Below are 27,558 nucleotides of genomic sequence, written 5' to 3' on the forward strand. Positions count from 1 at the left end.
ACAGGCCCTAATTAATTCCAACTTTACATTCTGACCTAGAGTTCTCCCCCGCTCATCCCCCGTTTCCCCCAAACAATTAATCCATCTAGCCAGACTTGACCTTCTGTCTTTATCAACTTCTCTGCCCTGCTTTTGTCACAAAGTTCTGTACTCTCTAGGCAAAATGTCATTACAGGCTATTCAGCATTGCAATTCAGAATTAAACTTAAAAAAAAGCTCTCTGCATATTCTTATACAGCTACAAATACACTCACCTTATTAGGTCCACCTGTACATTTGTAAGCCCCATTCTTAAATGCAACACTTTCACCTTAACATCTGTGTGTGTGAAGCTTAAAATGTTTCAGTTTTTGTCATGAATGTATAAATTCAACTATATGTTTATTATTGAGGTCATAGTTAAAGGTGTTGTTGTACTGGACTTGCAAACGTTACTGCTTCTGCATTATCGGCTGAAGAAAAAGAAAACAGAGAAGTTGATCCATCAGTGGCTGTTTCTAACCATGATGTCACTAACAGGCTAACAGTTAAAGACACATAGTTTGGTTTTAGGTAAAGATCATATTTTTAAGTTTTTATCATTTTTGCGATTGCCAAACTGTTAAAGATTTAAAATGTGTAACTTGCTTGTGCTTGCAACTGTAACAACACTATGGCAGCACCTCTTGCCTGGTAGCTGCACCCTGCAGGTACTGTATGTGGAGAGCCCGCACTACTCTGTTAAAGCAGATCTTCCTTATTTTTGTCTGTGTAGGTAGAGGTACCTTTCTTCATCATCCCTTGACACCTTGCACTACTCACCATACAGAGACCCCCCCACACATTAAAATGGTCCCTTTACTACAGTCTCAGCCCTGCTCTCCCCCTGTCAAACACAGTTTGGCGCTGTTTCTTTTTCCTGCCCTACATCCGAAATGAGAGGAGATGATTGAGCTGAATTAAGAGGACAGGAGTGGAGGGGGAAAGAGGAGAGGCTGGGAGGAGAGAGAGAGAGAGAGAGAGAGAGAGAGAGAGATAGGATGAAGCGGGGGAGAGACAGAGGAGAGGCATGGGGAACAGAGAGGTGAGAGAGGGATATAGGAGGTGAAGGCATGAAATGTGTAGGAGGAGAAGGGGGGCATTTGTGATGGCAGGGGGGGACAAAATGAAGAACAGAGGCTGCTTTGTTGATAGCAACAGCAAACTTTACAGCAATCATTTGCTGCTTGTGCTCCGTGGTCTCAAAGCGCGCCAGTCTGTTTGTGTTGGGAGTGTGTGCATGGTTGTGTGGATATGTGCCAGTGTGTGTCTACACCAGCATGTGTGTCTGTTTGAATCTAAACATGAAGGAGCTGTAGTCCGGCTCCTTCCAAGAAACATATGGAAAACACATGCATATGCACGCACACAGAGCCATAGTTGGACTTCTATCTTTGTGAGGACCCTCATTGACATCCCCTAGGCCCTTACCCCAAACATAACCATCAGAACTAAATGCCCGACCATAACCCCTACCCTCTGCCTAACCTAAACCTGAACCCTAAAACCAAGTCTTAACCCTCAAAAAGGTGTTTCAGAAAGTGAGGACCAGCCAAAATGTCCTCACTCTGTTGCAAAAAAAACAAAACAAACTCTTTTGGTCCTCATTAAATAGCCAGTAGAAGAACACACACACAGGCAGGATATTGGGTTGGCAAGGATATTGGTATTAACATGAAGCTTAGCTTGGCACAGGTAGAGCAGATCCTTGATAAGTAACTTCCTCTTTTGCAAAAAGGGGGTTATATTAAGGCCAAGAAAAATAATTTCACTGGCAGTATTTGTCCGGCTATAAACAACAGGACATGAAATGATAGCTTGGCCGAAGGCCATTATATACAGATAAGATGTTCAAGACCATAGCAAAGTATTGGTTGTAACCTGTTTATATACTGTAGCCTGTTATGCTACAAATGCATTTGCCATTGTGCTTAGTTACACATCTTGATACACAATTCATATCAACATGTCACTCACATATTAACTTGACATGCTATCCAAAACACTGCAAAACAGACAGTGGTGTACACACTCATATCTGTCATTGAGGTATTTTTGGACAGTTGTTTTTGTGGGTTACATAAATACACAATGTGGAGGTAGCTCTCCTAAATAGCGTCATGGGGATGACAGTGTTTTGTAGGTCAGCCTGGAAGTTTCACCCTGGTTCCTTTGACAAAAAGCCAATGGGATTTTCCCATAGGCTTTTGGATTACTGTGGAAAATAAGCTCTGTGACAAACAGTTTATGACACCTAAATGTGGTGTTCAGCAAGTTCATCTTCACAAGTGATTTATGATTATTGGAGCCCAGATAAAATCGCCGGATGGAAAAAGCTATTGTTAGGCTATAAGCAAACTACACCACTGTCCCATGACTTCAGCGTCACCACCACGGCTTTCAATCACTTTGATTTATAGCACTTTCATCTTCTACAAAATCCTTTCTTCTTACTGATCATAGCTGTGTCAGTTAGTTAGAAGAGCTTGCAAGTGTGCAAGGTTAAACATAACAAGGCTGTAAGGGCGAGCTAGTGAGTAGATGAGTCTCCGTGTTTGGCGTGATGACATGTAATATCCCAGACTGCCTCTGTAGTCTCATTTAGCCACTTGTTAGCAACAACCTTTTTCCCTTTTTTTTTTCACCAATGCATTAAAAATCATGAATGGGGTATTTACTGATGTATTTCATTTCAAAGAGCAGAAGTTGAAAATATATTGGCATTGTGTTAACCACAGACCCCATTTCAGTGTCTACTGTAACCAAAAACCCACTGAGGCAAGGGAACTGGAGAAGCAAAAATGCTCACTCAGTTCCAGGTTTTAGGACTCACTACTGTATCCTGAATGCATTTACCCCTCAAAATCACTTTAAAAGTAGATGCACAACTCATCTGATGTGCACATTGATAGGTAGAACAAGAGAAGCAACCAACTGATAAGGACATAATAATTTACAAGATCCCAGGTCAAGTCAGTTGATTGTAATTTCAACTGCCACTTTTAAAGCTTAATACTCTGATAGAGTTAACACTTCGTGACTCGTCCTGCTATAAACTTGAGTAGCCACTGAACCTGCTCACAGGTGAACACTTAATAGTCCATCCAACAGGGTTTCAGAAACCCCGACATGATGATTTCATTGGCTGTCCCCTGGCCAAAAAGGGAAACGTAATCTGATTGAGCTGATTGGCAGGTTGTAGTAAGTTAATGCAGGTTTCAGTGGAGTACAGTTAATGTTCTTCATGAATGCATCATACCAAACTCTAGTTTTAAGAAGTAAATAAAAATGAATTCTTGTTAGAAGAGATGTAAAGGGTTTTTAGCAGTGGTCCCTCCCTGAGCCTGAGCTGTACAGTGTGTGTGAGTTTTGGTTTGTAAGGGTCTCTTTCTTTGGGGTCACTGAGTGCAAGTATCCACAGGAAGTTGTTTCCAGAGCTTTTCCAGTGGCATGTGTGCATATTTGTGTGTGTGCTCAGCTTAAAATGGTTACACCACAGCGCTCCTAAACACACAACACAAATACATACATGCATACATGCTAACCTGCACACACACAAAATTCCTGCAGGACAGACACTCCCATGTGTGTTACTAAATCCAGTGTTAGTGTGTGGAGGAAGATCTGGGTTGATCTGCTATGACCTTGGAGATTTTAGCATTCATTTAGTCTTTTGTTTTGACTATTATGACACAGAGTCAATGAAGCATGAGGGGCTGACACCTCACATGAAGTGTATTGCCCTTATTGTCTAGTTGTGTGCAAACAAATTGCCTCCATTCCATGTTTTGAATCTTATATTTTAAAAAAACCTGCAGGCTGATTGTATTAACGTATTCATTTGCAAGCTCTAGCCTTAAACTGCCAATCCTTTCCCTGTCAGGGCAAACATGCCTCGTCATTTTGATAGGCAGCTTAATTAGAAGGAAGGTGGCACACTTATACACCAAATGAACTCAAGAGAGACAGTTTTCTATATTAATAAAGCAGACATTTCAAGCTGAAGGAATTCCGTTGCCTCTGGCTGTGGACCAATTGCAGAGCTGCTTTTTAAGGCTCCTCACAGTGAAATGCAGCTTTTTAATTTTTTAAACTTTGAGATCTTTGCAGCGAGAGAGTCTGTCAAGTGGCCTACGGCAAATTTCCATCAGGCACCGCATTTTGTTTAGTTTAGCGGTGTATTTACCAACACTGATGATGTAAATGAGCACAGCTGCAGCTACGCTTCAGATCTGCCGACTGAAGGCTGCTGCGCATGTGTGGACCGAAGCTCAAGTTTACACTGACCAAACTTTAATATGATTGGAGAAATCAACAAACGCACTCACACATGGCAGTCACATACTGTAGTCTCCTGCCAGCCAAATATGATTTCTTTCATTAACTGAAGTATGATGTGACCTGAAAGCCTGTAAAAGTGCCTCACATTTTCCTCTGGTGAGCGAAGCGATTTACAAACACCCTTTCCCCTCCTTTTAACTCTGACGAGGTCTCACGTTGGTAGCAGTGCCCCATATTTTACACCTGCTTTCTCCTGGTGTTAAATTTACGCCACAGTTACCTCTGTCGCAGCGGTGGTAGATCAGGCACTGAGGATATTTGTATAAATGTCCATTCTCTCCTCCATGATTTTGCATCCAAGAATGGGAAAGGCCTTAAAATACACACTGCATGAGACCAAACACACAAATCCCTGCAGTGCCGCATTTCTTCAGTTTCTCTGCCGCAAAACCCCACTGCCAATCCTTAGTAAATAAGAACACAAGCAGTTTTACTGTTTATTGCCAGAAAATGAGCCGCAAAACTGTGGCATATACAGTATCTCCCATAGTTTGCAGTTGGTACCTCACTTCTGACCGTTTTTAAAAGGGCCTTAATGTTGGACTTAAAACACACCTACTGCATTACAAGAGCATATAGCAGTACACTTGAAAAACACTCTAGTTTGAATTATTTATCCACACTCTTGCTGGACTGGTTCTACACCTATTGTGCAAACTTTTTACATTTTCACAAGAAGGTAAAAACCTTTTATCAAGAATATTAGTGGACATAACATTTAAGCACAACTGTTGACTGATTTGTGAGCCTGATAAAGAACATTGGTATGATGCTTTTTCCTCAGAGGTGTCTATATAATTTTGTCCTTGGCATCACTGGTGCCTCTAAATATTCCCCATATATCATTTCTGTAAATCAGCATCTTTCTTTAACAGAGCAGCCTTTATCTTGTGAAATACTGCACGCAGAAAGACTGACTCTCTTATACGTCTCTCTCTACCTTGTGTCGTGCCACTGGTTGTTTAGAATCTTCAGGAATCTCAGGTATGTTGACAGTCTCTGCAACCACTGACAAATTTCTGTCTTCAGGCAGGGGAAACACACGGTTTCACACTCTCATGTGCATACAATGGACACGCATACTGTACATGCGCACACACACCTCGGCTCAGCTATCATCATCGGCTTGTCAGCGTGCTGCACCTGTGAATGGTAACAAGACCCTGTGGCTCGCAGCGCTCTCATAGCTGCCTGACAGACTTAAGAGATCAGTTTCCTCCAGCAGAGAGATCAGCAGCAGCAGATGAGGTTTGTCTGAGATTTTACCGAGAAGCAAACTATAACATCCCTGAACATTTATTTGAAATCTAGTCATCTTTTAACAAAGCTTTGTGCACACATACTATTAAACAACAGCCATACATGTTCACCAGTCTGCATAAAATAGGACAAAAGTTTTTTTGTGTAACACACCGTCCTTTTTCCTTGCACTATGCAGATGCACACATTAAGTGGTTAACACTTCAAAATGATCAGCCATTTACTGTAGCTTTGTCAAAACCTATGTGAATCCAGAGCAAACATTAGGGTAATAAGAGGTTTGAGTTTGCCTACACTCTGATTGTAATACCGAGCTAACACTAGAAAAGCTTAGATGTTTTATCAGCTTAGAAATATATATATAAGATCAGATCACATTTCATGACCAGTTTATGCAGAAAACCAGGAAATTGCAAACAGTGCCATCACTTTTTCTTGTGACTCTATATTCCTGGGAAAAATACAGTTTGTATGAGTAGCAGTTAATATCCAAGCCAAAATAAAAATACAGCAGGAGCACCATATCATTGCTTACTACAGATGAAAGAGGCAACTGGCTTTTGCAGACATTGCTGTAAAAATAAATCCATTTAAAAAAAGAGCCAGTGCTCTTTCTTAGAATTTACAAATGGCAAAATCATATTGAGTCCATGCCTGGAAGTCTCAAGTGTATTTTCAGTATTTCACACTTTATGGCATATTTCAGTTCGGTGCCGCTCATCTTAGTTACAGTCTTATAGCCTCCAAGACATACCCAACGCATCATTAACTTTGAGCCATAGAAAGGGGATATGTGTTTTTAATGGAGCTGAATGGCACACAGGTTGATCATATCTTTTTCTTCTACAGCTTTGTTCCACATGATCTCTCTCTCCCTTCACCCCAATCCTCAGCTTACAACAGAAGAATGAAAATGGAGACATATTGTGTATAGTAGTATCACTAGAACTGGTCCAGCCTATGTCTGTCAATGTGCACACACTGACACAGTGCTCAGTACCAGCTTGGAGGAAGGACGTTAGCTCAACAGGTTTTATATCTTCCTCTTGTTCACAGCTTAGATTTGTAGTGTGTGTATGTATTGTAGTCTGTGTAGGTTTGACTTGTAAATGTCCTCGCTCTTCTTCCCTGTGGTGTCATTTGAATAATTTGATCTGGTTTTCATAGACATAGGTAGAGGGTAACTTGATGGCTTTCAGGTGAATGGTGCACCTGGAAAAAGGAGAAGTTGGTTTGCAAATTGTGCCCAGACTAAGGAAAAAGTCAAATGTGGAAATATATTTGCCTAAAGTCTGTTGGAAATGAAAACTTATTTTCATTAAATATCTTATTGGGCATCTGGTCGCTTACTGATGTAACTGACCTAGTTTTTTCTCTTGTGTAACACGGTCTGCTATTCTGTTTAGGATGTAAACCCTTCTATAAAATTCAGTCTGTTAGTGATTACACACATGCATCCACATGTGCATGCACCCTCCCAAGACACACACCCACGTACACATAATTGCCACCATCGCACACATCCGCACACTAAATGCAGTGTTGTATAGTGAGCTGTCAGACCACACTAATTCCTCTTTTTGTGTGTGTCTGTCCTACTGTGTAGCAGAGGGATCAGGATTGCCTTTCAGGATAACAACTGAAGCTCTAAGCTCTTTGTGTGTGTGTGTATCTGGGTGAACAACAATTGGCCCCTAAGCTGTAAAGAACCTTGCAGCCACGGTGTCGCCAACAAATATCCCCTGGCTGTCAGCAACGGACAGACTTTGTGTGTGTGTGTGTGTGTGTGTGTGTGTACACGTGCAGATGAGCCAACTTCCTGTGTTGGACTGAAGTTAAGTGCTGCTATTAGACTTAGGCCTCCGGTCGGGCTTCATTGTCTGGGAGAAAGACTTGATTATGCAGACAGAAACACACACGTGTGCAAGGATACACATGTATGTGTGGACATCATTCATACAGATGCAGTTTTTCAAGTTATCCCCATGTGCAAAAACGTATCCTCAGCCCTTTGTGCTGCACACACAGCCTCCATCTCTTTCATACTCATTAAACTTTTCTAACAGATACATTTTTTAGTGCCTGTCTTGCTCTGTCTGTTTGCTCTCTTCACCTTCCTGGCTGCTGTAATCTTCCTTCTTGTCAGTCAAAGGTGTATATGAAACTTAAAAAAAGGAAAAGGCTGTAATGAAACAAAATCTGTTTCTAACATTTGACTTCTTGGGATCTGTCATGTTGCAGTTAAAAAGACAATCGGCCAAGAGTTTGCCACTCAGGTGCCACTAATTTCATATTCTTGAGTAAACCTGCTGTTTCTACAGTATGTAAGCCGACTCAGAGAATGGCAGAGGACACACTCAATGGGAAGTAAAGCCACAGTCAGGTGTGGTGTTGTGCGCTTCAGCTTTGAACTCTAGATGCGTATCTCTTTGCCGCCCACATCGGAAAACAAGAAAGAATAGTTCAGCTTCTGAGAAAATGCTTTCAGTGGTAGAGAAGAGAAAGCCATGGCGACTTTTTTTCTTTCACAACTACAGTATGTTCAGTGCGGTTTTAGCACCATACCTTCTTTTTACAGCTGTGTTCAACTGACGTTTGTGCAGCTTGCAGCTTGGACCAATATAAAATATAGCTATATTTACCCTTTATCAGAAAACCAGTGTAGCATTAGACCTAATAAAAGCTGTGGCTTAGAAATCAGACTTTGTGGGTAGTGAAAGGACCAGTTCTTCTTACCATACTGACTCTGAGAGACGAGACAGTCCAAGTAACTTCAGAACAGTGCTGATTTATTCAAAGGATCACAGGTAAAATTAACATTACACGCTCAGGTATCTTGCACCTCCAAACTGCTCGCAGGCAGATGTAAGATGAAAGACCCTGAACCCACCAGGCCTATACATTATATCTCTTCGGTTGGGCTAGCCCCATACTACACAGAAACGTCAACCGAGACGTCTCTGTTGCCAGCTTTGCAGCTGGCCATAGCAGTAGTCAAAACATGAAGCAAATCAATGTGCGTGTGTGTGTGTGTCTGTTGATTAAGTGGTGTGTAAAACATTCTCACAGACTTCTAGTACATGTCGTGACTTAAACATAAGAACATATTATGGCTAAGGCTACAGTTATACATGTCATAATAATAATATTAAACACCCTGTCTGCTGACAGTCATCAACTCTTCTCTCTAGTATCCTTGACCAGATGTACCCTGTAGAAACTCATAAGCATGACTAAGCATTTAACAGTCTAACTAGACATCCTATCTCCACTAAACATTTCTAATACATAAAGTATCTATCCAATTTCTATCTGACTAAAAATACCTAACAGTAGACAGTTTAAGAACACTACATGCATCTTCACAGTTTAACTAGATTAAGGTTGTGAGACTCATTCTATGTACTTGTCACTGTTGAACATGATAAGCCACAGTGAAAGTCCAGATGCTTACAGGTAGATGACCTACCTGTAAAAAGTAAATAAATAGTAAATAAATCAGACCAAAAACATTTCAGGGAGTACATAACGACTGAGTACGGGACCAAGATATCACACTCAGCTGTGAAACTTTCCACTTTCTAGCTGTGAGCTTCATTTCTTTTATGTGTTAAACTATGGGAAGACAGTGCGCATCATCAGCATGCTCCAAAACTGATTAGTTAATAGGTAGCATGGATTCAGGTTTGCCGCAGCGCTAGCAGCTCTGTGAGGCTGTACTTGGGTACTGTGGAGGTTTGGCCTGAATGCTAACATGGGCATACTAACCTGCTGATTTTTTGTTTGGGAAAATATTTACAATGTTTGCCATTTTAGCTTCATGGTAATATTTGCTCATTGCCACTAGACACAAGTAGAGCTGAAGCCAATGGGAATGTCATTCATTTTTTAGGTATTTGGCTAGAAACCAATGTATTTCTACTAGAGGAAAAGTCAGTGTATCACCAAATAATTCAGTCTGTACCAGTGTGATGGACCAGCTAACCAAATTGCCATCCATGGAGCTATGCTGCTAGTGCAGGTAAAAACACTCTGAAGTAGTATTAATACTGTGTGTTAATGCATTTACTGTATTTCAGATTCATATAGCTAGCATGTAAGTGGAGATACTTATTCCATATTTTTGATAATAAGATAAAATATGCAGCACACTATAGTACTGTTCAGATACCTCTAGATAATTCCATTACGTATGTTTTGTTTGAAACTATAATGGCACTTTATTTGAGGAAAATATTCGACCTAATGCAGTTATTTTAATGCTGTTAGAGTTCAGAATATTTCCTCATATCATATGACTGAGTTTCACGTTGACGTGAAGGTTAAAGCAGAAGCGTCTGAAAGGCTTTTGGAGCAAACACAACAATGCATTTTATTACTCAATAATATTTAATTAACAGTTCTCACAGGGTGATGCTTCTCCCTCACCACCCTGCAATTCCTCTTTTTTCCATTTCCTCCCTCCCTCTCTCTCTGATGGCGCTGTTTGATTGCTTAAGCCTGGCCGTCAGACAGACAGACAATGTGTCCATGAAGAATAGCCTTGCTTCCTTCCTGTCTTCCTGTGCTGCGATCTGCCTTGGTGAGCAGGGTGAATAGACCGCTCTGCCCCACAGCTGCCATGAACCGCAAGGGGCCACAGCAGCTAAAACCAACAAAGAGAGCCATTCTGAGCTCTTTTTTTCTTCCCCAGTTCACATCCCCTCCTCCTCCTTCTACTCTCTGCTGCCAAATCACTGGGAGGGCCGGGGAGATAAACAAGTTTGCTGTGCTCTTGTGTTTCTTGTTTTTATCATTTTCTGCTCTAATTCTCTTTTTTTTGTTGTTTCTTTTTTGTTTACTGGCTTAGTAAGTCTGTGCATGCAGTATTGAACTTGATGGGTTGGTCACACAATGAGGTAGATTTTAAAAGCTGATCATAGTAGTAGTATTAGTAGTACAATGCAATATAGTGATATATTGTATATAATGTAGACATATTAACTGACTACCTGCACTAGTAAAAACATAACTCCTTTTGCATTTAACCAGCAACAGATAGAACTTTTTTTTTCTGCAACACATCCATCTGATCCCCCCACCACCACCAAAAAAAAAACAAGACAACCATCTCCGTATTGGAATACCAAGTAGGAGCAGGTAGCAGAGAGGAGCACTGGGGAGCCAAAATAGGTCCCTGACTATTGAAAACAGGATGAATGCATGCCGGGCTGAATACGAGGGTAAACTGTTGGGTCTTTGTCATTCAAAGTGATGGTTTTAACCCTTTGCGGTCCCTCTTACTAACAACACCTCCTCCCCCCTCACCCTTTCCCTTTTCATTCACAGCTGAGAGAATGCAGGGAGAGAGGCGGACCGAAAAGATAAAAGACTAAACACAAGATCAGCTCTCCCTTTTCTATCTCTAATAGGATTCTGCCCGTTATGTTTCCATCTCCACTCCTTACCTCACTGTAACACAGGTGAAAGTTCATAATTATGTAAAGCAAACTCCGCCATCAGTCAAAGCCTGGGGATGAATAACAAACAAGTGAGTGCAGGTTGGGTCTCAGCATGTCAATCTTGACTCTGAATACATGCCATGCCGCAAACACGTCCGTATGCTGTCAGCAAGTGTCAGGGGCTTATGTTTCGCCTGCAGGGACATTCAAAACCAAGGAATTTCTAAACAAACCTTTGATAAAAAAGTACGGAAAAAAGGGCCCGGTATCCGGAGGAACACGTACGAATCGAACTTGAAGCCAAGCCACGTTGTAATTGTAGGTTTACATGAATGCATATTTGTAAAAAAACAGGTAGAGTGCTTGATTTATAAGATGAAAAAGAAGTGACAGGACTCAGTTTTGGAGGTGAAGTAAATCATTTTCTGGAGTGCACGTTCTTCTACACATGGTTTTAACAGTGCCAGATGTTTTTCTCAAAGAGAGCCCGAGGTGCACATTTTTTGTGTCCTTGTTTGATGTCCGTAAACATCGTGGAGTGATTGTGTTGCAGAGACAAAATGGCAGAGGGGGTGGGGGTGAGCTGGTGACAGCGCCGCTTGAGATTTTGTGCAAAGGTTCAATTAAAAACGTTGAGAACACTGCTGATGTCGGCCTGAATATGAATTGATGAACATGTTGTAAGGAGCAATAAAAAGACGATAATGCAGAAAAAACAAGAGAAATGGTCCGTCAAGATTTCAAAGTAGTTTAATTTCAAACGTTAATATATTTGTCATCTAATTCATACTGAACTATTCATCCAGCTTTGACACTCCCACAGGTCACCTCAGATCTGCAGTGACTACAGAATAACCCCAACACATTTAATAATGGTTTCTCAAAATAAATATTTTTCATTATAAAATAATAGACCTTCAAATAAATACATATATTTTTAACTTTACACTAAGCAGTGTTGGAATTAGAAAATAAATTTTTCATACAAGGTCACTGTACAATTTACACATAGAAGGGATAAGAGTTTGCCTTTGTAAATTACATAAAAATGATTGATATACATTCCAGTGAATGTACAGACATTGTATGAATGAAGTTTACTGATTCATGTACATGTGGATTTATCAAGGTGCCTCTGGTGTGGCGGAAGACCTTTCACAGTTGAAGTATTATTATATGTACAAAAATAAAACATCTGTCAAACCCATTTTCTAATGTACATACCCTTTGCAGTTAGTAACAGGAGTCTGTTCTTAGCATATAAGTTGTATTAAATGTTTAAAAAAGGCCTCGTGTAGCAACAATAACATATCTGGGCACTTGAGTGATGAAATTATTTTTCAGGAAGGAACAGTAGTTGAATGTATCTTCATACCACTGAACATGTGGAGTGCTTATTTTGGTTTACTTTTCAAGTGAAACTGATAATGCTAGGGTAAGTGAAAGCACTGCCAGTGCCTTTAGTAGTAATGCTTTTGTCTACTTGATTTAAAAGTTGACAATTTGTGGCAACTTGTGACTGTCTTTGTCTAGATGTGGTAGGCATGAAACACAAAAAGTCAAGCACGACAGCATCATTAGCTTCAAACCTGTCAACTAGAGGGCCAGGACATCTATCAGTTCAGTCAGCGTGGAGTCTCTCCATCCTTCTGAATTTCAACACACACAACCATCTTGTCTACGTTAACTTGTCAGCATCCTCAAGAGCGGATCAGGTGTGTGTTGCTGCACCGACAGCCAGGTCGTGTGACTCGGTCATAGCAGCTCTGGCACACAGGGACACATCCTTTTGCTGGGAGGTAGCACAGGAGACAGGGGAAGAGTATGGAGAGGAGTGACACAGTAGTCCAGCGGATGAGGCAGTGAGACTGCGTACATGAGAAGGGCTTGTCTGCGCACGTGTCCTCATCATCACTGGAGCAGTGGTAGAAAAGTCCCTTGATGCAGCAGACGCACGTCCCATACTCCACTATGTTCTGCACCGAGCACACGCACCGATTGCCGCACATCCAGCAGGAAGGAAGCACCCGTGGGCGACTACACTCTAAACACTTGCACCGACCACAGTTCTCACACTTGTTGGAGTGTTTACCATTATTTTTAGAGCCTGTGCTGCCTGGTATGGCCACCACCGCCCTGGACCCATCGTTCAGGGGTTTAAGCTCTTCAAAACTAAGCTCTGCACGTTTTGGCTGGCTTCTGATTATCTGTTCGCTGCCTACTGGGGTGCTGATGAGCCTCTGGCTTAACAAAGTGTTCCTCACGCTGGGCCAGATGCTGCTCTGGGAGGTCTCTACATTGGAGAACCGCTGCATGCCCTCCTTGAAAGAGGTGGAAGTATTTGTGTTTCCATGCTGAGTCACTGAATGCAGGTTGAGGATATTATTAGACCTCTCATCCAAAGTCTCCTGTTGCACACTTGTCCTTGAACCTGGTGACGTAACCACGTCACTCTTTTGTTGCCTGTGCTGAGAGGCCGGAGAGCTCTGGGGCCCTTCTTTATACTCATTACTGCTCCCAGTTATCCTGATAAGATCCAGAGATAGCACTGCTGGAGTATGGGGTGGCTGCCCGTTGTCTGACCCAGGATCTGGCAGACCATTGTGGGTTTGCACAGGCCGTGGCTGCAGGATGACGGTGACCCCCCATGGTGTCCTCCTCCCCCATCGCTGTCGCATCTCTGACTTCTGGAATCCATCTCGGGACTGAAGGGGCACTCTGGCTAGCATGGGACACATCTGAAGTCCTGTAAGAGACAGAAACTGTTATATATCCATCTGTGACAAGCTATGCAAATGGTGCCATGCAAATCATAGCCAATGTCTGTTCAAACACCACTATGGAAATAAGTCCTACCAAACTTATGATAGTACTGGGGAGATGTGTGTTGGGAGTGTGTGATGACATAGTTAATTAATGTCTATAGCCAGTAGTGAGAGGTAGTTCGGTCTTTAGAAGGCTTCCTTTCATACAGCAATGAGTCTATGGAACTACAGCAAGTATGTCTATGTGTACTATGGGAAAACATGCATCGCATCAAAGGTTTGTTTGCTCAAAGCTGTACCAAGTTCCACAACCACGCTTTACTGTTCATGAACTGATAAATTTATTGATTATAGATGCTTTCCAGTCAGTTGTTTGTACAAACCTCCTGCTTCCCCTCATCTACTGTATGACACCACAATGACTAAACTAAGAAAAATAAAAGTTGAAAGGAGCTAGCAAAAATGGCTCTGTAGTTTAAGGTGCCAAGTCCGACCATGAACTGCAATGACTCTGGTTTGAGTACAGCCTGAGACTTTTGTTGCATCTCTCTCTCCCTCATTTCCTGTTGACTCTACATCAAGGCTGTAAGTGTCAAAAGAATTAATCAGCAACCATTTTGATAAAAATGAACTCTGAGGATGTTTTAGACCTGTCCAGGGTGGACCCCGCCTCTCACCCAGTGTCAGCTGGAATAGGCTCCAGCCCCCAATACCACCCTGTTCAGGAATAAGTGGTATAGATAATGGTTGGATGGATGTTTTCAAAATAAAATGCCAAAATTTACTGGCAATATATAACTTCAAATAATTAATCAAGAAGCAAATTACATTACAGTGGCCGACAGTTTGACTGAACATTCATCTGACTATCTTGGTAACTGAATACTTGTTTTAGTAGCAAAACATTTGCTGGTTCCAGCTTCTCAAATTTGATACTTTCCTTTGCCATACATGATAATAAACTGAATGTTATATATTATAGTTTTATCAAACTTTAGCCAATTTACAGTTTTCTACAATAACTATTTGTTATTGTATTCTCAGATGCTGTGTTCAAAGTTCACCTTTGTTGTGTGCCTTTACTGAGCGCTAAGGGAAGTTAGGGTACGTAAGTGCAGACTGATATGGATCAGATAATAGAGACATGGAAATTTAAAGGATGTGTAAGAGCAAGTGTAAAAAAAGGAAACTAAATGGCATGTTGGACAACTGTCTAATGTACGGCTTGTGTACTGCAAGTGTATTTAGTATGTTACAAACCTCTAACAACAATTCAGAGCTCCACTCTATAGGCACCCTCGGCCCTAGATCAGTTATTATCCCCCTGATTCATGGTATGGGGAGAGTGAGCATTTGCATGTTGCACTGCCACTCTGCATTAGCAGGCATTCAGACTGATCTGGTAAAAACGCAACCCCCTGCTGTGTTTAACGCAAGGGGCTGCATTGGTCGGGGCTTGTTATAGGCGTGTACAAGCCGACCATATTGTGATGAGTGGATGTGAGTGGCTTCATTCCCATTTCCATTGTATTTTGGTTAGCCATGCTGCTAATGTAGTATACTCTATTTTAAAACCAGTGTTACTACCATTGCATCAGCATTGATAGATAAAAAAAAAAAACATTTAACATCCCGTACTAACAAAAATGCATGGCGCGTCGTTATGCTGCATTGACTGTAGCCCAAATTCAAGCGTGAACAGCAGTGAATGCTTGTGCTAACAAAGTAAACTAAAGAGTCTTCTTCCCGTGGGAGTCGACATTCTGATTGTCCCCCTGTACATGATGCCACCATCTGGTGCTGTGAAAGCTGAACCAGATTAAACGTTTTCCCCGCACAGGGTTGCGTTGTTTTGCGAGAGCCCCCAGTTATGCGGTGAACGCAGTCTCCCATAGAAATGAATGGGGAGTTTGAACACGGCCTTAATCTAACATATTCAAATGAACAGCCTTGTTTTCACCAACACATCACACCAGTGTAAAGAAACTGGCAGTTGTGGCTTTAATTCTCCATCCTTGTGCTAATTAGCTTTCAAATGCCATCTTTGGTGGGGGTGGTCCCCCCTTTCAGTGACAATAGAGGAAGGGGATTTTGTTTGTTGCATGACAAATGGCCTGTTGCAGTCGTCCCCATTCTAACACATTTTACACTGTGACACTCGTGATGAGTGACAAGATAAAAAAAAAAGGTTGGAGCATGAAAGGGCCCAAAGTGTGAGTGATGCATTCAAGGGTGGTGGTGGGAGTGAAGCACTGCTCTCTGTGGGCATGCATGAGGGTTCTTTAGGATTTATGAGCTTTTTCATTCCAAATGAGGGGCTTGGAAACACACTCAAACTTTAACCTATTAGAGGGGGGATGTATGGACCCCTCATCTCTTTACAGGGCTTGTGTGCAAGCCATGTTGGCCACAGTGGGTGGGTGAAGTGTGAGGACTGACATAAGTAAACTAGGGCAAACTAATGGCATCGGCACCAAAACACCAGCAATCAGTGGTGACACTTGACAAGGTTGCACTCAAAGCTCCACGCAGTGTAGTAAGTTAAATATAGAAACCCAGCCAGTCATACTGATCCGCAATTGATTAGCAGTTTCCACTGCGGGACAGATTTACACTGCAACATGCAAGCGTGGTGGAAAAAACTGGTCGTGCACGTTGAGTAGCACATGTAGAGCAGAGAAACAGTTTGCACATGTGAGCAAACATATTTAGGACAGAGTAGGCTACTTCTTAATAAAGACAACAATAATTAAGTTACTATAGATTGCTCATGCTAATTTTATAGCTATAGCGTGAAAACACCTGTCTTCATTAAAGGATACGTGCACTTTCAACGTAAAACTGGCTGTAGAAGAAACTCGTACATTTTAAACATCTACACCATAACAGTGTGTGTAAAGTTCAGGTCCATACTCCGCTAACGTGTAGCTACGTTGTAACTACGAAAAATGCGTTTACGAGACAAGTCTAGCCAAGAAATGCGCATTGTTTTTCAACTTTCATGACAGTTTGTGGTTTGCAAAAGGCTGCACTTACCGTGCTTTCGACACTTTAGCTCCCGTCTAGATAAAATAAATCCGATTTTAATGTGAGTTTAGTCCCTGCATCAAAAGTTCAGTCGGGGAAAGCTTCGGCAAAATCCATTCAGAAAGTATCCGAAAGGAGCGCATTTCCATTAGAACCAGCGCTAAGACGTAAATCCCATGTTGTCTCGAGAGCACAAGGCGTTAAAACAGGCACAACTTCAGTCAAGTCACCACAGTGTAAACTTAGCGTTTCATTGCGCAAAATGGCTCCTTTCAGAAAGAAGCAAAAGGTGAAGCAAGCGACAAAACTCCAGCTCACACGTACCTTTAATTCGGCGTATTTTATCCACAGTGCTCTAAGGGGTCTGCCAGTACTTTTTCTTATGTGTGTGTGTTTGTGTGTGTGTGTGTGTGTGTGTGTGTGTTTTCTCTTTCCGGAGAGGAGGAGGTCGAGATTTAGGCTGTAAATGGCGTCAAGCTGAAGGGGGAACAGTGAGCTTGTTGTTGCAGCGGATATCTCTCATCCGGTGTTCAGCTATTGGCTGCTAGAGAGCAGCCATTCACACCCAGTGTGATCAATGATACTGCAGGAGCCAGACACCGCTGGTCAGGCGCTGGGCGAAAGTGTAGGAGCCCTTATCAGTAGTGACTCATTTATAAAACAGCACTTTCCATATCACTCCCCTTAAAACAATCTGTTACAGTGTCTCATAATGGGGTCGTTTTGGGTTCAAGTTCACGTTTCATAAAGGCTGCAAAAAGTCATACTTTATTAGAGGATCACCAGATGACAAATAGAAACAGTTACACTTACTTTGAGGTACTTTTTGTACTTTACTTTAGTGGTTTCATCTGATATGAGTTTATATATTACTGGATTTCGGAGATAAATTTTGAATAATGGACTTTTTATTTGTGGTTTTGCTACTTTTCAGCAGGGTCTGCATGTTTATGTATTCACGATGTCTTTGCACATGGTAGACTATAGTACAAAAGACTCTTATTCACCAATATTTCGCCACCAAAAGTTATTGGAATAGAGTATAAAGTTATGTAAAATGGAAATACTAAAGTAAAGTACATAAGAATTTAATTGTGGTTACTTTTCAAAAATATAACCACAGATAATAGAAGTAATAGAATATATTAATTAATTTGACCTACATAAAAATCAAAGTATTGGTAAAATTAAAAAAGTTATTCCCATTATTTTTCTTATTTCTAGAATGTTATAGGAAACTAGTTTGTCTTGTGTTCTCAATTTCTGTATTTTATAGAAGTTCAGTTAAGACCTGGGAACACAATATGAGATCCAGATAAGTGGAAGACAAATTGGGTGAGTGTAGTGCAGTGTCAGATAACTGCTGTCAATAACAGCTGCAAAACACCAAGCAGTAGTTTCCCAGTATATTAATCATACTGAACATCCCTGGTCACTTTGGGCACGTTGAACTGTTTGAGGCTCTTTGCCAGGGTGCAATAGCTCTAAAGTTAAAAGCAATCAATGGGAACAGATACAACTAATTAACAAGCCAATACTGTTTACACTCAACACTTGTGAATACTTGTTCAGCAGCTCCTCCTTGTGGATTCATCCTTAAACTGCAGCTTACAATAAATAGATGCTAGATTTGACATAAAACCTGCTTGTAAAAGAGAAATTTCATTAAGCTTGGACTTTATTGAAAAGTAATGTCACACATTATCTTGAAAGTCAAGCTCCAAACACATCCCCCCCCTTGCTGTGGAGCAGAACCCTTTGTCTTATAAACTATATTTAAAAAACAATTAGCTTTGGTTCAGTTATTCAGAGCAGCAGAGAAAACAATAAGAGCTTAGACAGCTCTCGTTCTCTTCTTTTCCTCTGTTTTAGTAATAGTCTGATCAATTCCAAGCAGAATAATTATAAAGTTGTGAGTATCACTCCACTGGGAGAGGTCACTTTAATCAACTCAGAGTATGATTTAGCAAATTACCTTAGATCCAGATCAGGAAGCTTTCAGGACTTCTCTTTTTGCTCATTCATGGTGTTAAAAATGATAAAAGTGTTACATTCTTCCATCTCAAACATGCAAAGTTCCGTTGTTTTGTTCAAGCCATTGAATGTATGGACAGAAATATTACATTTTATTAATTCTTTTATTAATAATATTAATTCTAAGTCATTTCAACTCAGGTGTTTAAAAAAGGTATTTCATGTTGTGTGTCAGAGTTTCAACAATCTAAAGTTGATTTTAAAGGTTCCACATGTGCATGGTTCACCCACACAGGTGTTTTCACATCCATCCATCCATTATCTATACCACTTATCCTAACGAGGGTCGCGGGGGCGTTGGAGCCAATCCCAGCTGACATTGGGCGAGAGGCAGGGTCCACCCCGGACGGGTCGCCAGTCTGTGTTGGCACATTTGCTATTTGAAATCTTTTGGATAATTTCAGCATATTATCTTAATACAGTTACCTATATCTGTACAAGAGGAGCAATTGTAGCATTGAGGTATATTTTTGTAATGTACGATTAACCTCAACCCGAGTTAAAAGTAAGAGCTGTACAGAATGAGCCGCTTTTGTTTGGATAAGGACCAACCTGGCCTGTCAGGGCTTTAATATTTCTGTCATGCATAATTATGATCATTTAAAGCAATAAATAGTACCCCACACACAAAAAAGCTGTTTTAGCACGAGATGTCCAATGTTACCCCTGAACAAAAGACAAGAATAAAGAGTATTATCAGCAAGAGCACACGATGTTCCCTCTTGTTTTTGGCTCGCTAATACCCAGCTCCTTCTTGCCTGAGCAGTTTTCTCCCTAGACTCTTGTGGATTTCTGTGTAAACAAGTTTCATTTACTGCGTTTTCACATCTGTGGTGCCGTGATGCAACAGCAACAAATTTAGAAAGTATCCTCAGTGGATGCACTTTTGCTGATGAGCTATGCAGCCAGGCATAACTATGAGTGAAGGGTGAAGACTTGGGCTGATGACTAATTTCCCTCTTATTTCACACTAACATCTTGCTGATTATGTAAATACCTGATGGACAGATACTCCTAATTTGTCTGCCTACGTAGGGCAAAGCAGCACTTTCCACCGGAACTGTACTTCCTGAAGGGACCTGTGAAATCAAGCATGGATGTCTAACATTGGATTTTCTATTGGCTATGCTTGTGCATCATAGTTAGAAATACATCATAGTATGGCATGAAGGCACCTTTAGCATTTATATTCACTAAAGCTGTACTTAAGCACAGCAAATGGAAAGATTAATGTTTTTGTATCACTATCTCATATCCTCTAACACGGTGAGAAAAAAAGTTTCACCTATCTTGTTCACATAAAATGTGTTGATCCACCTTGACAATAAAAGACCACTTAATTGAATTTTGCTTGTTTTGGAGTAGTGTTGGAGGCCTTAACATTTGTCAAGTACTCTCACCCAGCTGTCTCTCAGGCCGCTGATAAAAGTCCATTCAACTGTGGCTTCAGCAAGGTCTGAAAATTGAGTATTTAATGATGGTTGAGTTACAGCAATTCCAAAACTTTTAGTCTTGCACCACAAGCAATGGCCTTTCTTTTCTTCTCCCAGAATACCTGAACAGTAAATCTCACTCCAGCTGAGCATGGCAAAATGCCCTGCACATAAAAAAGAAGAGAGAATTGAAATGAAACCTAAAGCCCCTGCTGCTGTGGGAGATGAACTGTGTCTAGACTGTCAAGGAGACACTACAAACTGTTAGAAACAGCTTTGTAAAAGGCTGCCATTACAGCTGCCAGGTTTATAACTGTGCCACTGCATTGAGCCAGACACATCACGTTTACTGTGAATTTTTAGCAATCAATAAATTATACATACTTAATCTTTAATTTGTTGGCTAAAATTATTCAGATAAAACCAGGAACTCCCAACCACAACAAGTAGACATAAACAGTCAGTAACAACAGGTCATAAGTAGATATAATTCCATCGAGAAGGTCACAAAAAGGTTGGCAACCACTGGTATAGACAGTATAGTGCCGTTGTGTGGAAATCTCACCTGCTACGCTCAAACCAGCATTGTGATGATCAGATTTTGGAGCAGACCCAATTTTAAGCAAAGCTTGACTGAAAAGATTTGTACCACAGAGCATGGAAGAAGCTACGCTATTAGCAGAATAAATATTACAATACAAAAGACCTGAACATGGTCATCATACAGGTTTGAGTGCATGATGTAAATACTAGTGTTTTGCTTTTCAAAAAGATTTCTGGCTTGACTAGGGCCTCCATTTGCCATTTCTTTGATTATTGATTGGCTGACAGTGCTTGGGTTAAGTAAAATTTGAGATGACTGGTTGATTTTAGCAAAGCCTGAGTGACTCTAATCAAGAGGTTGTTATACAATATTGTAGTCGACTCTGGAGAAATGCCGTAAATAACACGAGTTGGATTTTTCACTGTTATTATTTCACATTCACCCATCTGATTTAGTGACTAAATACCCCTGTAACTTCAGGCACACAATCAATAAACTGAGATAGTTCATTTATACACAACATCCCACTTCTGTACATAGATAAGAGTCTTCATAAGCATTATTTGTGCTTTTTGTGTGCATGACCCTGTGGAGTTCACAGCTTTGAATAGTGATCATTCCAGCTCTTGTTGACTTCTCTGCTGCATCTCCCTTTCATTACAATATGGAAAATACATGCAGCACACAGAGGCTATGCTGAAGCATCTCAGTGGACGGCTTGCATTAAACAGTATAAGCTATTTTATAATAAGCTGACTTTCATCATAATAATCATACAGTCCTTCAGTGTTTTGGAGGGTTGTTGCTGTGGATTTAGGTAAAACTGACAGCACACATATTGATTTGCATACATACCTCATTTCTCTTTCATTGATTGGTGACCTTGACCTCGACACTTCCTTGACTGAGCTCATTAAGCTGCAGTGGTCGAGAGGTCAGCGCATTAACCTCCCCCCACCTACAATCTAGTTTCTAAAAATATTCTTTAGGAAATGCTCAGTGTAGAGCCTCCACACTCTTAAGAAATGTCAGAGTAGTATTATCAGGGAGGGTGTGGAAACCTCAAGGGCATTCAGCTGTTGCGGCTGCATTCACTTTGAGTGTGGAAGCCTGTGTGTGTCTGTCTTATGTCAGTGAATACTGTATTTATAGTTTACACGAGGTTATCAGTTTTTCCTGAATATAAAATGTGCATGTGTATTGGTAGTGAGTATGTTTGTGTTTAGCTTGACAGTCAGGGATTTATATTGGCAGGACTTTTATGTTCAAAGAGCTTAAATATTTGTTTGCGTGAATGATGGTATAGGTAGAAACAGAGGGAGAGACATACTGCATTCCGCCGGAGAGAGGAAGAAAACAGCCACAGACAGTGCTGATGCTCTCTGACACTGAAATACTCCATCCAATCTTTCATCCAGTGATTGTGTGGTGTTGCGCCAGAGCTAAAAGCCTCTGGATGGGGTTTAACTTGTTTTTTGATAATTCCTTGGTGAAGTGATGAAAAGTGTTAGGGGTGTGAGAGGTGCAGAGAGTCAGGAAGCCAAACAAACCCAGACATGGCATCAGATCTCAGGGTTTTGGCTGTCCAGCTGGGGTCACTGTTGTGATATGTTTATTGAGTCTTTGTGCTTGTCATACAGTGCCAAGTTACGTCACAGTAAGAGGCATTGGACTAGTGGATTAAAGGCACAAGTGTTGTGTTTGAAGCTTTCACCAACACCTGTAATGTGTTTTAATGTCTGAAGTGTTTGGGAAGCTAACATGTGTGTGCTAGCAACTGTGAAGCTGGTGTTAGCCACAGTGGTGCTTTGTTCTAAATGCTAACAGTCTGCCAACATTCACACTGACAGTGCCAGTACACTGATATATAACAGGTATGTTTACCATGTTTGTTGTGTGTTAGCATGCTAACATTTGCTAACTAGAACTAAACACAGCTACTGCTAGTTTGGCTGAAAACATCCGATAACTAAGTGTGAAGTATTACAAACTAACAAGTGGAAATGATTAACCAGTCATAGGGATACATTAAAATGGTATTTTAAAAGTAAAACTAAAAGGTGACAGTACACACAGAAAAGAAAATTCATTTATTGGTGTGACCTGAATGTGTTTGAGACATTGAGACAGTCCTGCCTCCCCGTTTACATGACACCCTCACGAGTTGACCATGAAATAAAAATGTCCCCCAGCTTTGCTAAAAATGTATTTCTATCTCCAGTCACAAAACTAATATAGTGTGGAAAGCCAAGCTTCCAGCAACTGCCTTCTCTCTCGTTCTGTTTTAAAACTGGGAAACTGTTCCATGAACTACATGTAGCAGCACGTGTCCTTAGGCAAAAAATGTTACAATTGTACTGTTTTAATCATTGTACGTAAAGGAGTAGAGTTGAATATACAGAAACTAAAGGGAAAAACCTCATTGTCATGGCAACCCTTTTGGCAGTAGGAGCTCTGGAATGGCTTATTTTCTTTGCTCTCCAGGGAGTAGGGTAAACTGTGAATATAATAATGTGATAATGCATCTGACAAATACAGGAGGTGTGATGTGATGGTGTGGTTTGTAGGTTCTCCCGATTGCCCTGATAGTAATGTGTTTCGCTAATTTCCTGTTTTTTCTTACAAGGGAAGGAGGTGTCACTCCAAACACTGAGTTATCAGCTTTACTTTGTGAATGCTATCTGCACAGCGTGGGTGTTGGTATTCAAATATAATGGTGTGTTTTTTTTAGCTTATGTTTGTTTTCATTTTGGCAAAGTGGCAAAATTAAAAGTTTTCCGAATTAGATACTTGCAATGTCATCTTGTAATGTGTCCATAGATGTACATTAAAATACTACTGAGTTCCTTTAATACTGAAAAAAACTTTAAAATGTTGTGATTCTTAGGCAGGCTTTGGAGATGGATACAGAACATCCTTCATTTGTAAGTTTTAGGCAGATTTATGGATGATTATTCATCATGGACATATGATATCCTCAGAAAGTGTAAGTCATACTGACGCTAAAATATGCTTGTCATGTCTGTATGTTCAGATTTGACAAAGTGATTTTTGATGCAGAGTCCATCAAGCAGATCAGCTGAAACCGCCCTTTGGAAGAACTATAATATATAATATAAACCTACAGTGAGATGAAGCATTTTTGTATAAAACACTTTGCCGTATAGTGGAAAAAAAGGTTTAATGTTCTTGGGAAACTGTGTAGGACAGGAGACATGCAAACAGATGCTCATGCACACACACTCTCACACAACCTTGCATACATACAGTTTCTACCATATCATGACTGTGCAGTGCCATACACCTTTCATCCTCCCTTTCCTCAGAGTCACTGGAAGCAAAATTTGATTTCCGCCTCATAACTCTCTCCATAATGTGATATCGCCAGCGCTAAATTGCCAAGATAACCTTTATCAGAGTAGAGGTGAAAGCCCTGAATCGTTGAGCGGTTATTCCTCTGCAAGACAAGAAAAACAAGGAGGGGGGATAATAGATATTTTCCCTTGGGCAGAGCCACGGACACCTCAGCAGCATCACTGAGCCATTTGGATCAGCGCCAGGTGGCAAAGAAATCTTTGGAGGAAATGGAGACGGAGAGAGAATCAGAATAATCCTTCTGCCAGGTGCCCGTCGCCCAACTTTATTCTTTTTTGCTACATCCGAGGAGAGCACGACGTTTGCCAAGTCATTATGTGTGTATGTGTGTAAAATGTGTCAGCTGTGAATTATGTTCCTTCAATAAATCTTTGTTTACTCAGCCTTCAAGAAAGTATCAAAGAGCCAGGCCTCCTGAGGCTTGCTGTGCTGGTCTTAGTACATCTCTGAATATGCGCAAAACCAAAGGGCTTCTTTTTCTCCATCCTCTCTTGTATATCTAGTTTTAAAAATGTCTTTGGTGTATATAAAAAGGAAGTCACCAGCCTATACATTATATTAACAGAACATTACAAAATTATTGAATTTGATTTTTGTGTTTGATGCTACCAGTGCCATATAAATACTTGTTCATATTTTGTAGGAGTAAATATTATATTTGCTCAAGTACAATTTTGGGGCACTTCATTTGAGTTTTCAATTTGACGCTTCATTTAATTTTTGATGGTTACTGTTAAACAACTATGTGAGAAGCAAAGTAGTAAGATGATCAAATTTTTCATACAAAAGCAAAGATGAGAGAAAATTCAAACAACGCAATGGGCTACAAATTTGTTTAGCAGAACTTATGTTGTTAACAGTTCTACCACAGACAATAAATTATTTGCAGTTCAGGGGTTGACTGTATTGATTGACTTACTGTTACATTCATATTTCATGACTGATTGTTCATTCTATGCTGTGAATCCTTCCTCACTGTGGCAGTAGAAGCTGTACAGATCAAATCTGCTGTAACAGTGTAAAAACGTAAAAGGCATGTGCAGAGTGTCTCAATTGTAATTGTAACTAGGCAAGTCAGGCAGGTTTTTATTTTGGGGAACTGCCTGGAGAGGCAAGCGCCTGTGAGTCACAGCTTTATTGATATTCACCTGCACCAGCTCCACATCCTGCTCTCTGCTGGAGCTGTGGGGGTTAAGTGCTTTTGTCATTCCAGTTTCTTATGCTGTGTGTTGGCCATTTTTCACACCATTATTCTCTAAGGTTATCTGGTAATTTGAGCCATTAAAAATATAGTTTTCACACCAGGACCGTATTCAGGTTCCCCAGTCGCCCATGTGCACCAGCTCAAATAGTTAATTACTGCTGTAACTCAGAAGACAACCTCCGGTAGATTAACATGTTTAAAAGTGAACATTGCAGTAGATGAAAGATGTTGAGCCAAAGTGAGATATCAGTCCGAGACACTTATGGGCTCCAGCTGCTACATTACTGAGCCCCAGTTACATTTTCATCTCATTAACATTGCTCATATCCTAAATGGGGTGAAACAAGGGCCAAATTTGAGCAACAGAGAGCAGCGTTCTGACGGCATGCAGCATTGTACGCAAAGTCCCCCTTCCAAATCCCCAACCAGCCTCACGCTGCCAGTTCACTCATGCAAATTATCAATAATGTCTTTATTTGCTGTGATTTAAAATTGCAGAATTATTTTTGAGCAACACTTTCAGCATTGGTTCCAGCAGCTAATTATGAAATAGCAATAAAAAGGCTTTTAGATCTGCATGATTGCATAGAAATAGGAAATGAATTTTACATAAAAAGGATGGAGATGTTTCAGAGTGCTTAGTCTGTGCTGAGAAATGGTCCTGGTACCTGCGATAATAAGCATTTTGATTATCCGTGTTCAGAAAATTAGAGCACATAGAATCTCATATTGAGCTCGGCATGAAGTTAATGGGCTGATACCAAAAGAAAAATAGGGAATTTTATTATGCTCTGTTTGCTCTTGGTGTAAAATCTGGTTAAATGTTTATTTTTTCAGCCACATTGGTGATGGATGAAGTGGAGAGAATATCTATTATCTCTGAGCCAGGATGCCTGGATTTTGGCAGGACAGGGCAATAACAAGTAAGATACATCGTACTCTGCCAAGTATCCCGGCAACTCGTCCAGGTAATTCAGATTCATCAGCGTTAAAAGAAAAACAAATCGCGCAACTTCCTAGATTTAAATGCACAAGTTTAAAACCATAAATATAAATGTTAACTTTAAAACAAAGAGTGTATCAGCTGTCCTTGGGCACACGGAGTGGTTTTGTAGATTTATTTTGAAACTGGTCATGATTCATCACTTAAATCACAAGCCATCACTTCTGGAGTGCTGTGTCTTTGTTGAATGGAGTTTCAATAGTTGAGAAGAGATTAGGTTGCTGCCAAAGCTGTGCAGCAATGAAACAGGATTTTAGGTCACAGCAAGAACAAGATCTTATTCAGAGGCTGCATGTGTACAGGAGGTGATTTTTATCCAAACGCACCCTAGATCACATCTATTCTCTGTCACAAAAAACTATTAGTTTTAGGTCATTATGAGGTTAAAGATGTGTGTTCTGTTTCTGTCTGTGAATAAAACCCAACATACCTGACACATATAAATCCCAAAGTCCCCCAGAAAAGCTTTCTGGCTCAGACTAGATGTCTGTCTTAGGTGAGCACCAGTTGGTTTCTTCTTCTGTCAATGCGCCACTCACTTTCTGTCCTCCTCCTCTCCCCTTTGAAATCCATCCACATTCTCTTTCTTCATGGCACAAAGGGGCCTATAGCGGGCCGTCTCAGCAGTAGAAAAGACCTTAATGTTTTCAGGAAGCCGATGATGCCCCAGCCATACCCAATGTGCCATGAGCCAATAGAGCAGGCAGGCCAATCTGCTGTTGGGCCCAACGTGAGTAGACTTATGAACAGAGGGCTCAAACAGTGTTTAATGGCCGAGCTTGGCTGCAGATTCAGGAGTCAGTTGGGAATATGAGACAAATCCCTCAGGTCATGGATCAGTATTGTCCTGCTGGGTAATGCCACAGCCGAATTCTTATTAAAGCAGTGACATGTAAAAAAGGGATTTAAAAAAACAAAAACAAACATATTCTGACTTTAAACCTTTGAACTATACGATGATTTTCTCTCGTTTTCACCCCCTTAAAACTTGTCAGTGCTTCTGCACATGTTCTAGGTCTATTTTTATGGACTGTCTTTTCCTGTATGTAAAGAAAGTGAGAGTGGAGGAACGTATTGTCCTCTCTCTTTCTCTTTTTTAAATGTATGACATCC

General features: G+C 40.7%; 1 protein-coding gene across 1 annotated transcript; it reads right to left on the reverse strand.

Moving 5' to 3' along the window:
• Window positions 1-11,795: 11,795 nt before the first annotated feature.
• Window positions 11,796-13,684, reverse strand: spry2 (sprouty RTK signaling antagonist 2). The gene has a single exon (XM_020592124.1). It carries the CDS (start codon window positions 13,373-13,375, stop codon window positions 12,761-12,763), a length of 615 nt encoding a protein of 204 aa, XP_020447780.1. The 5' UTR covers window positions 13,376-13,684; the 3' UTR covers window positions 11,796-12,760.
• Window positions 13,685-27,558: the final 13,874 nt, after the last annotated feature.

This window comes from Monopterus albus, unplaced genomic scaffold, assembly GCF_001952655.1.
Source record: "Monopterus albus unplaced genomic scaffold, M_albus_1.0 scaffold16.1, whole genome shotgun sequence".
Classification (NCBI taxonomy): Eukaryota; Metazoa; Chordata; class Actinopteri; order Synbranchiformes; family Synbranchidae; genus Monopterus; species Monopterus albus.

Bases quoted from the DNA above. Each gene is read 5' to 3' on its own strand.
- spry2 (XM_020592124.1), bottom strand. From the start codon at position 13,375: ATGCAGCGGTTCTCCAATGTAGAGACCTCCCAGAGCAGCATCTGGCCC.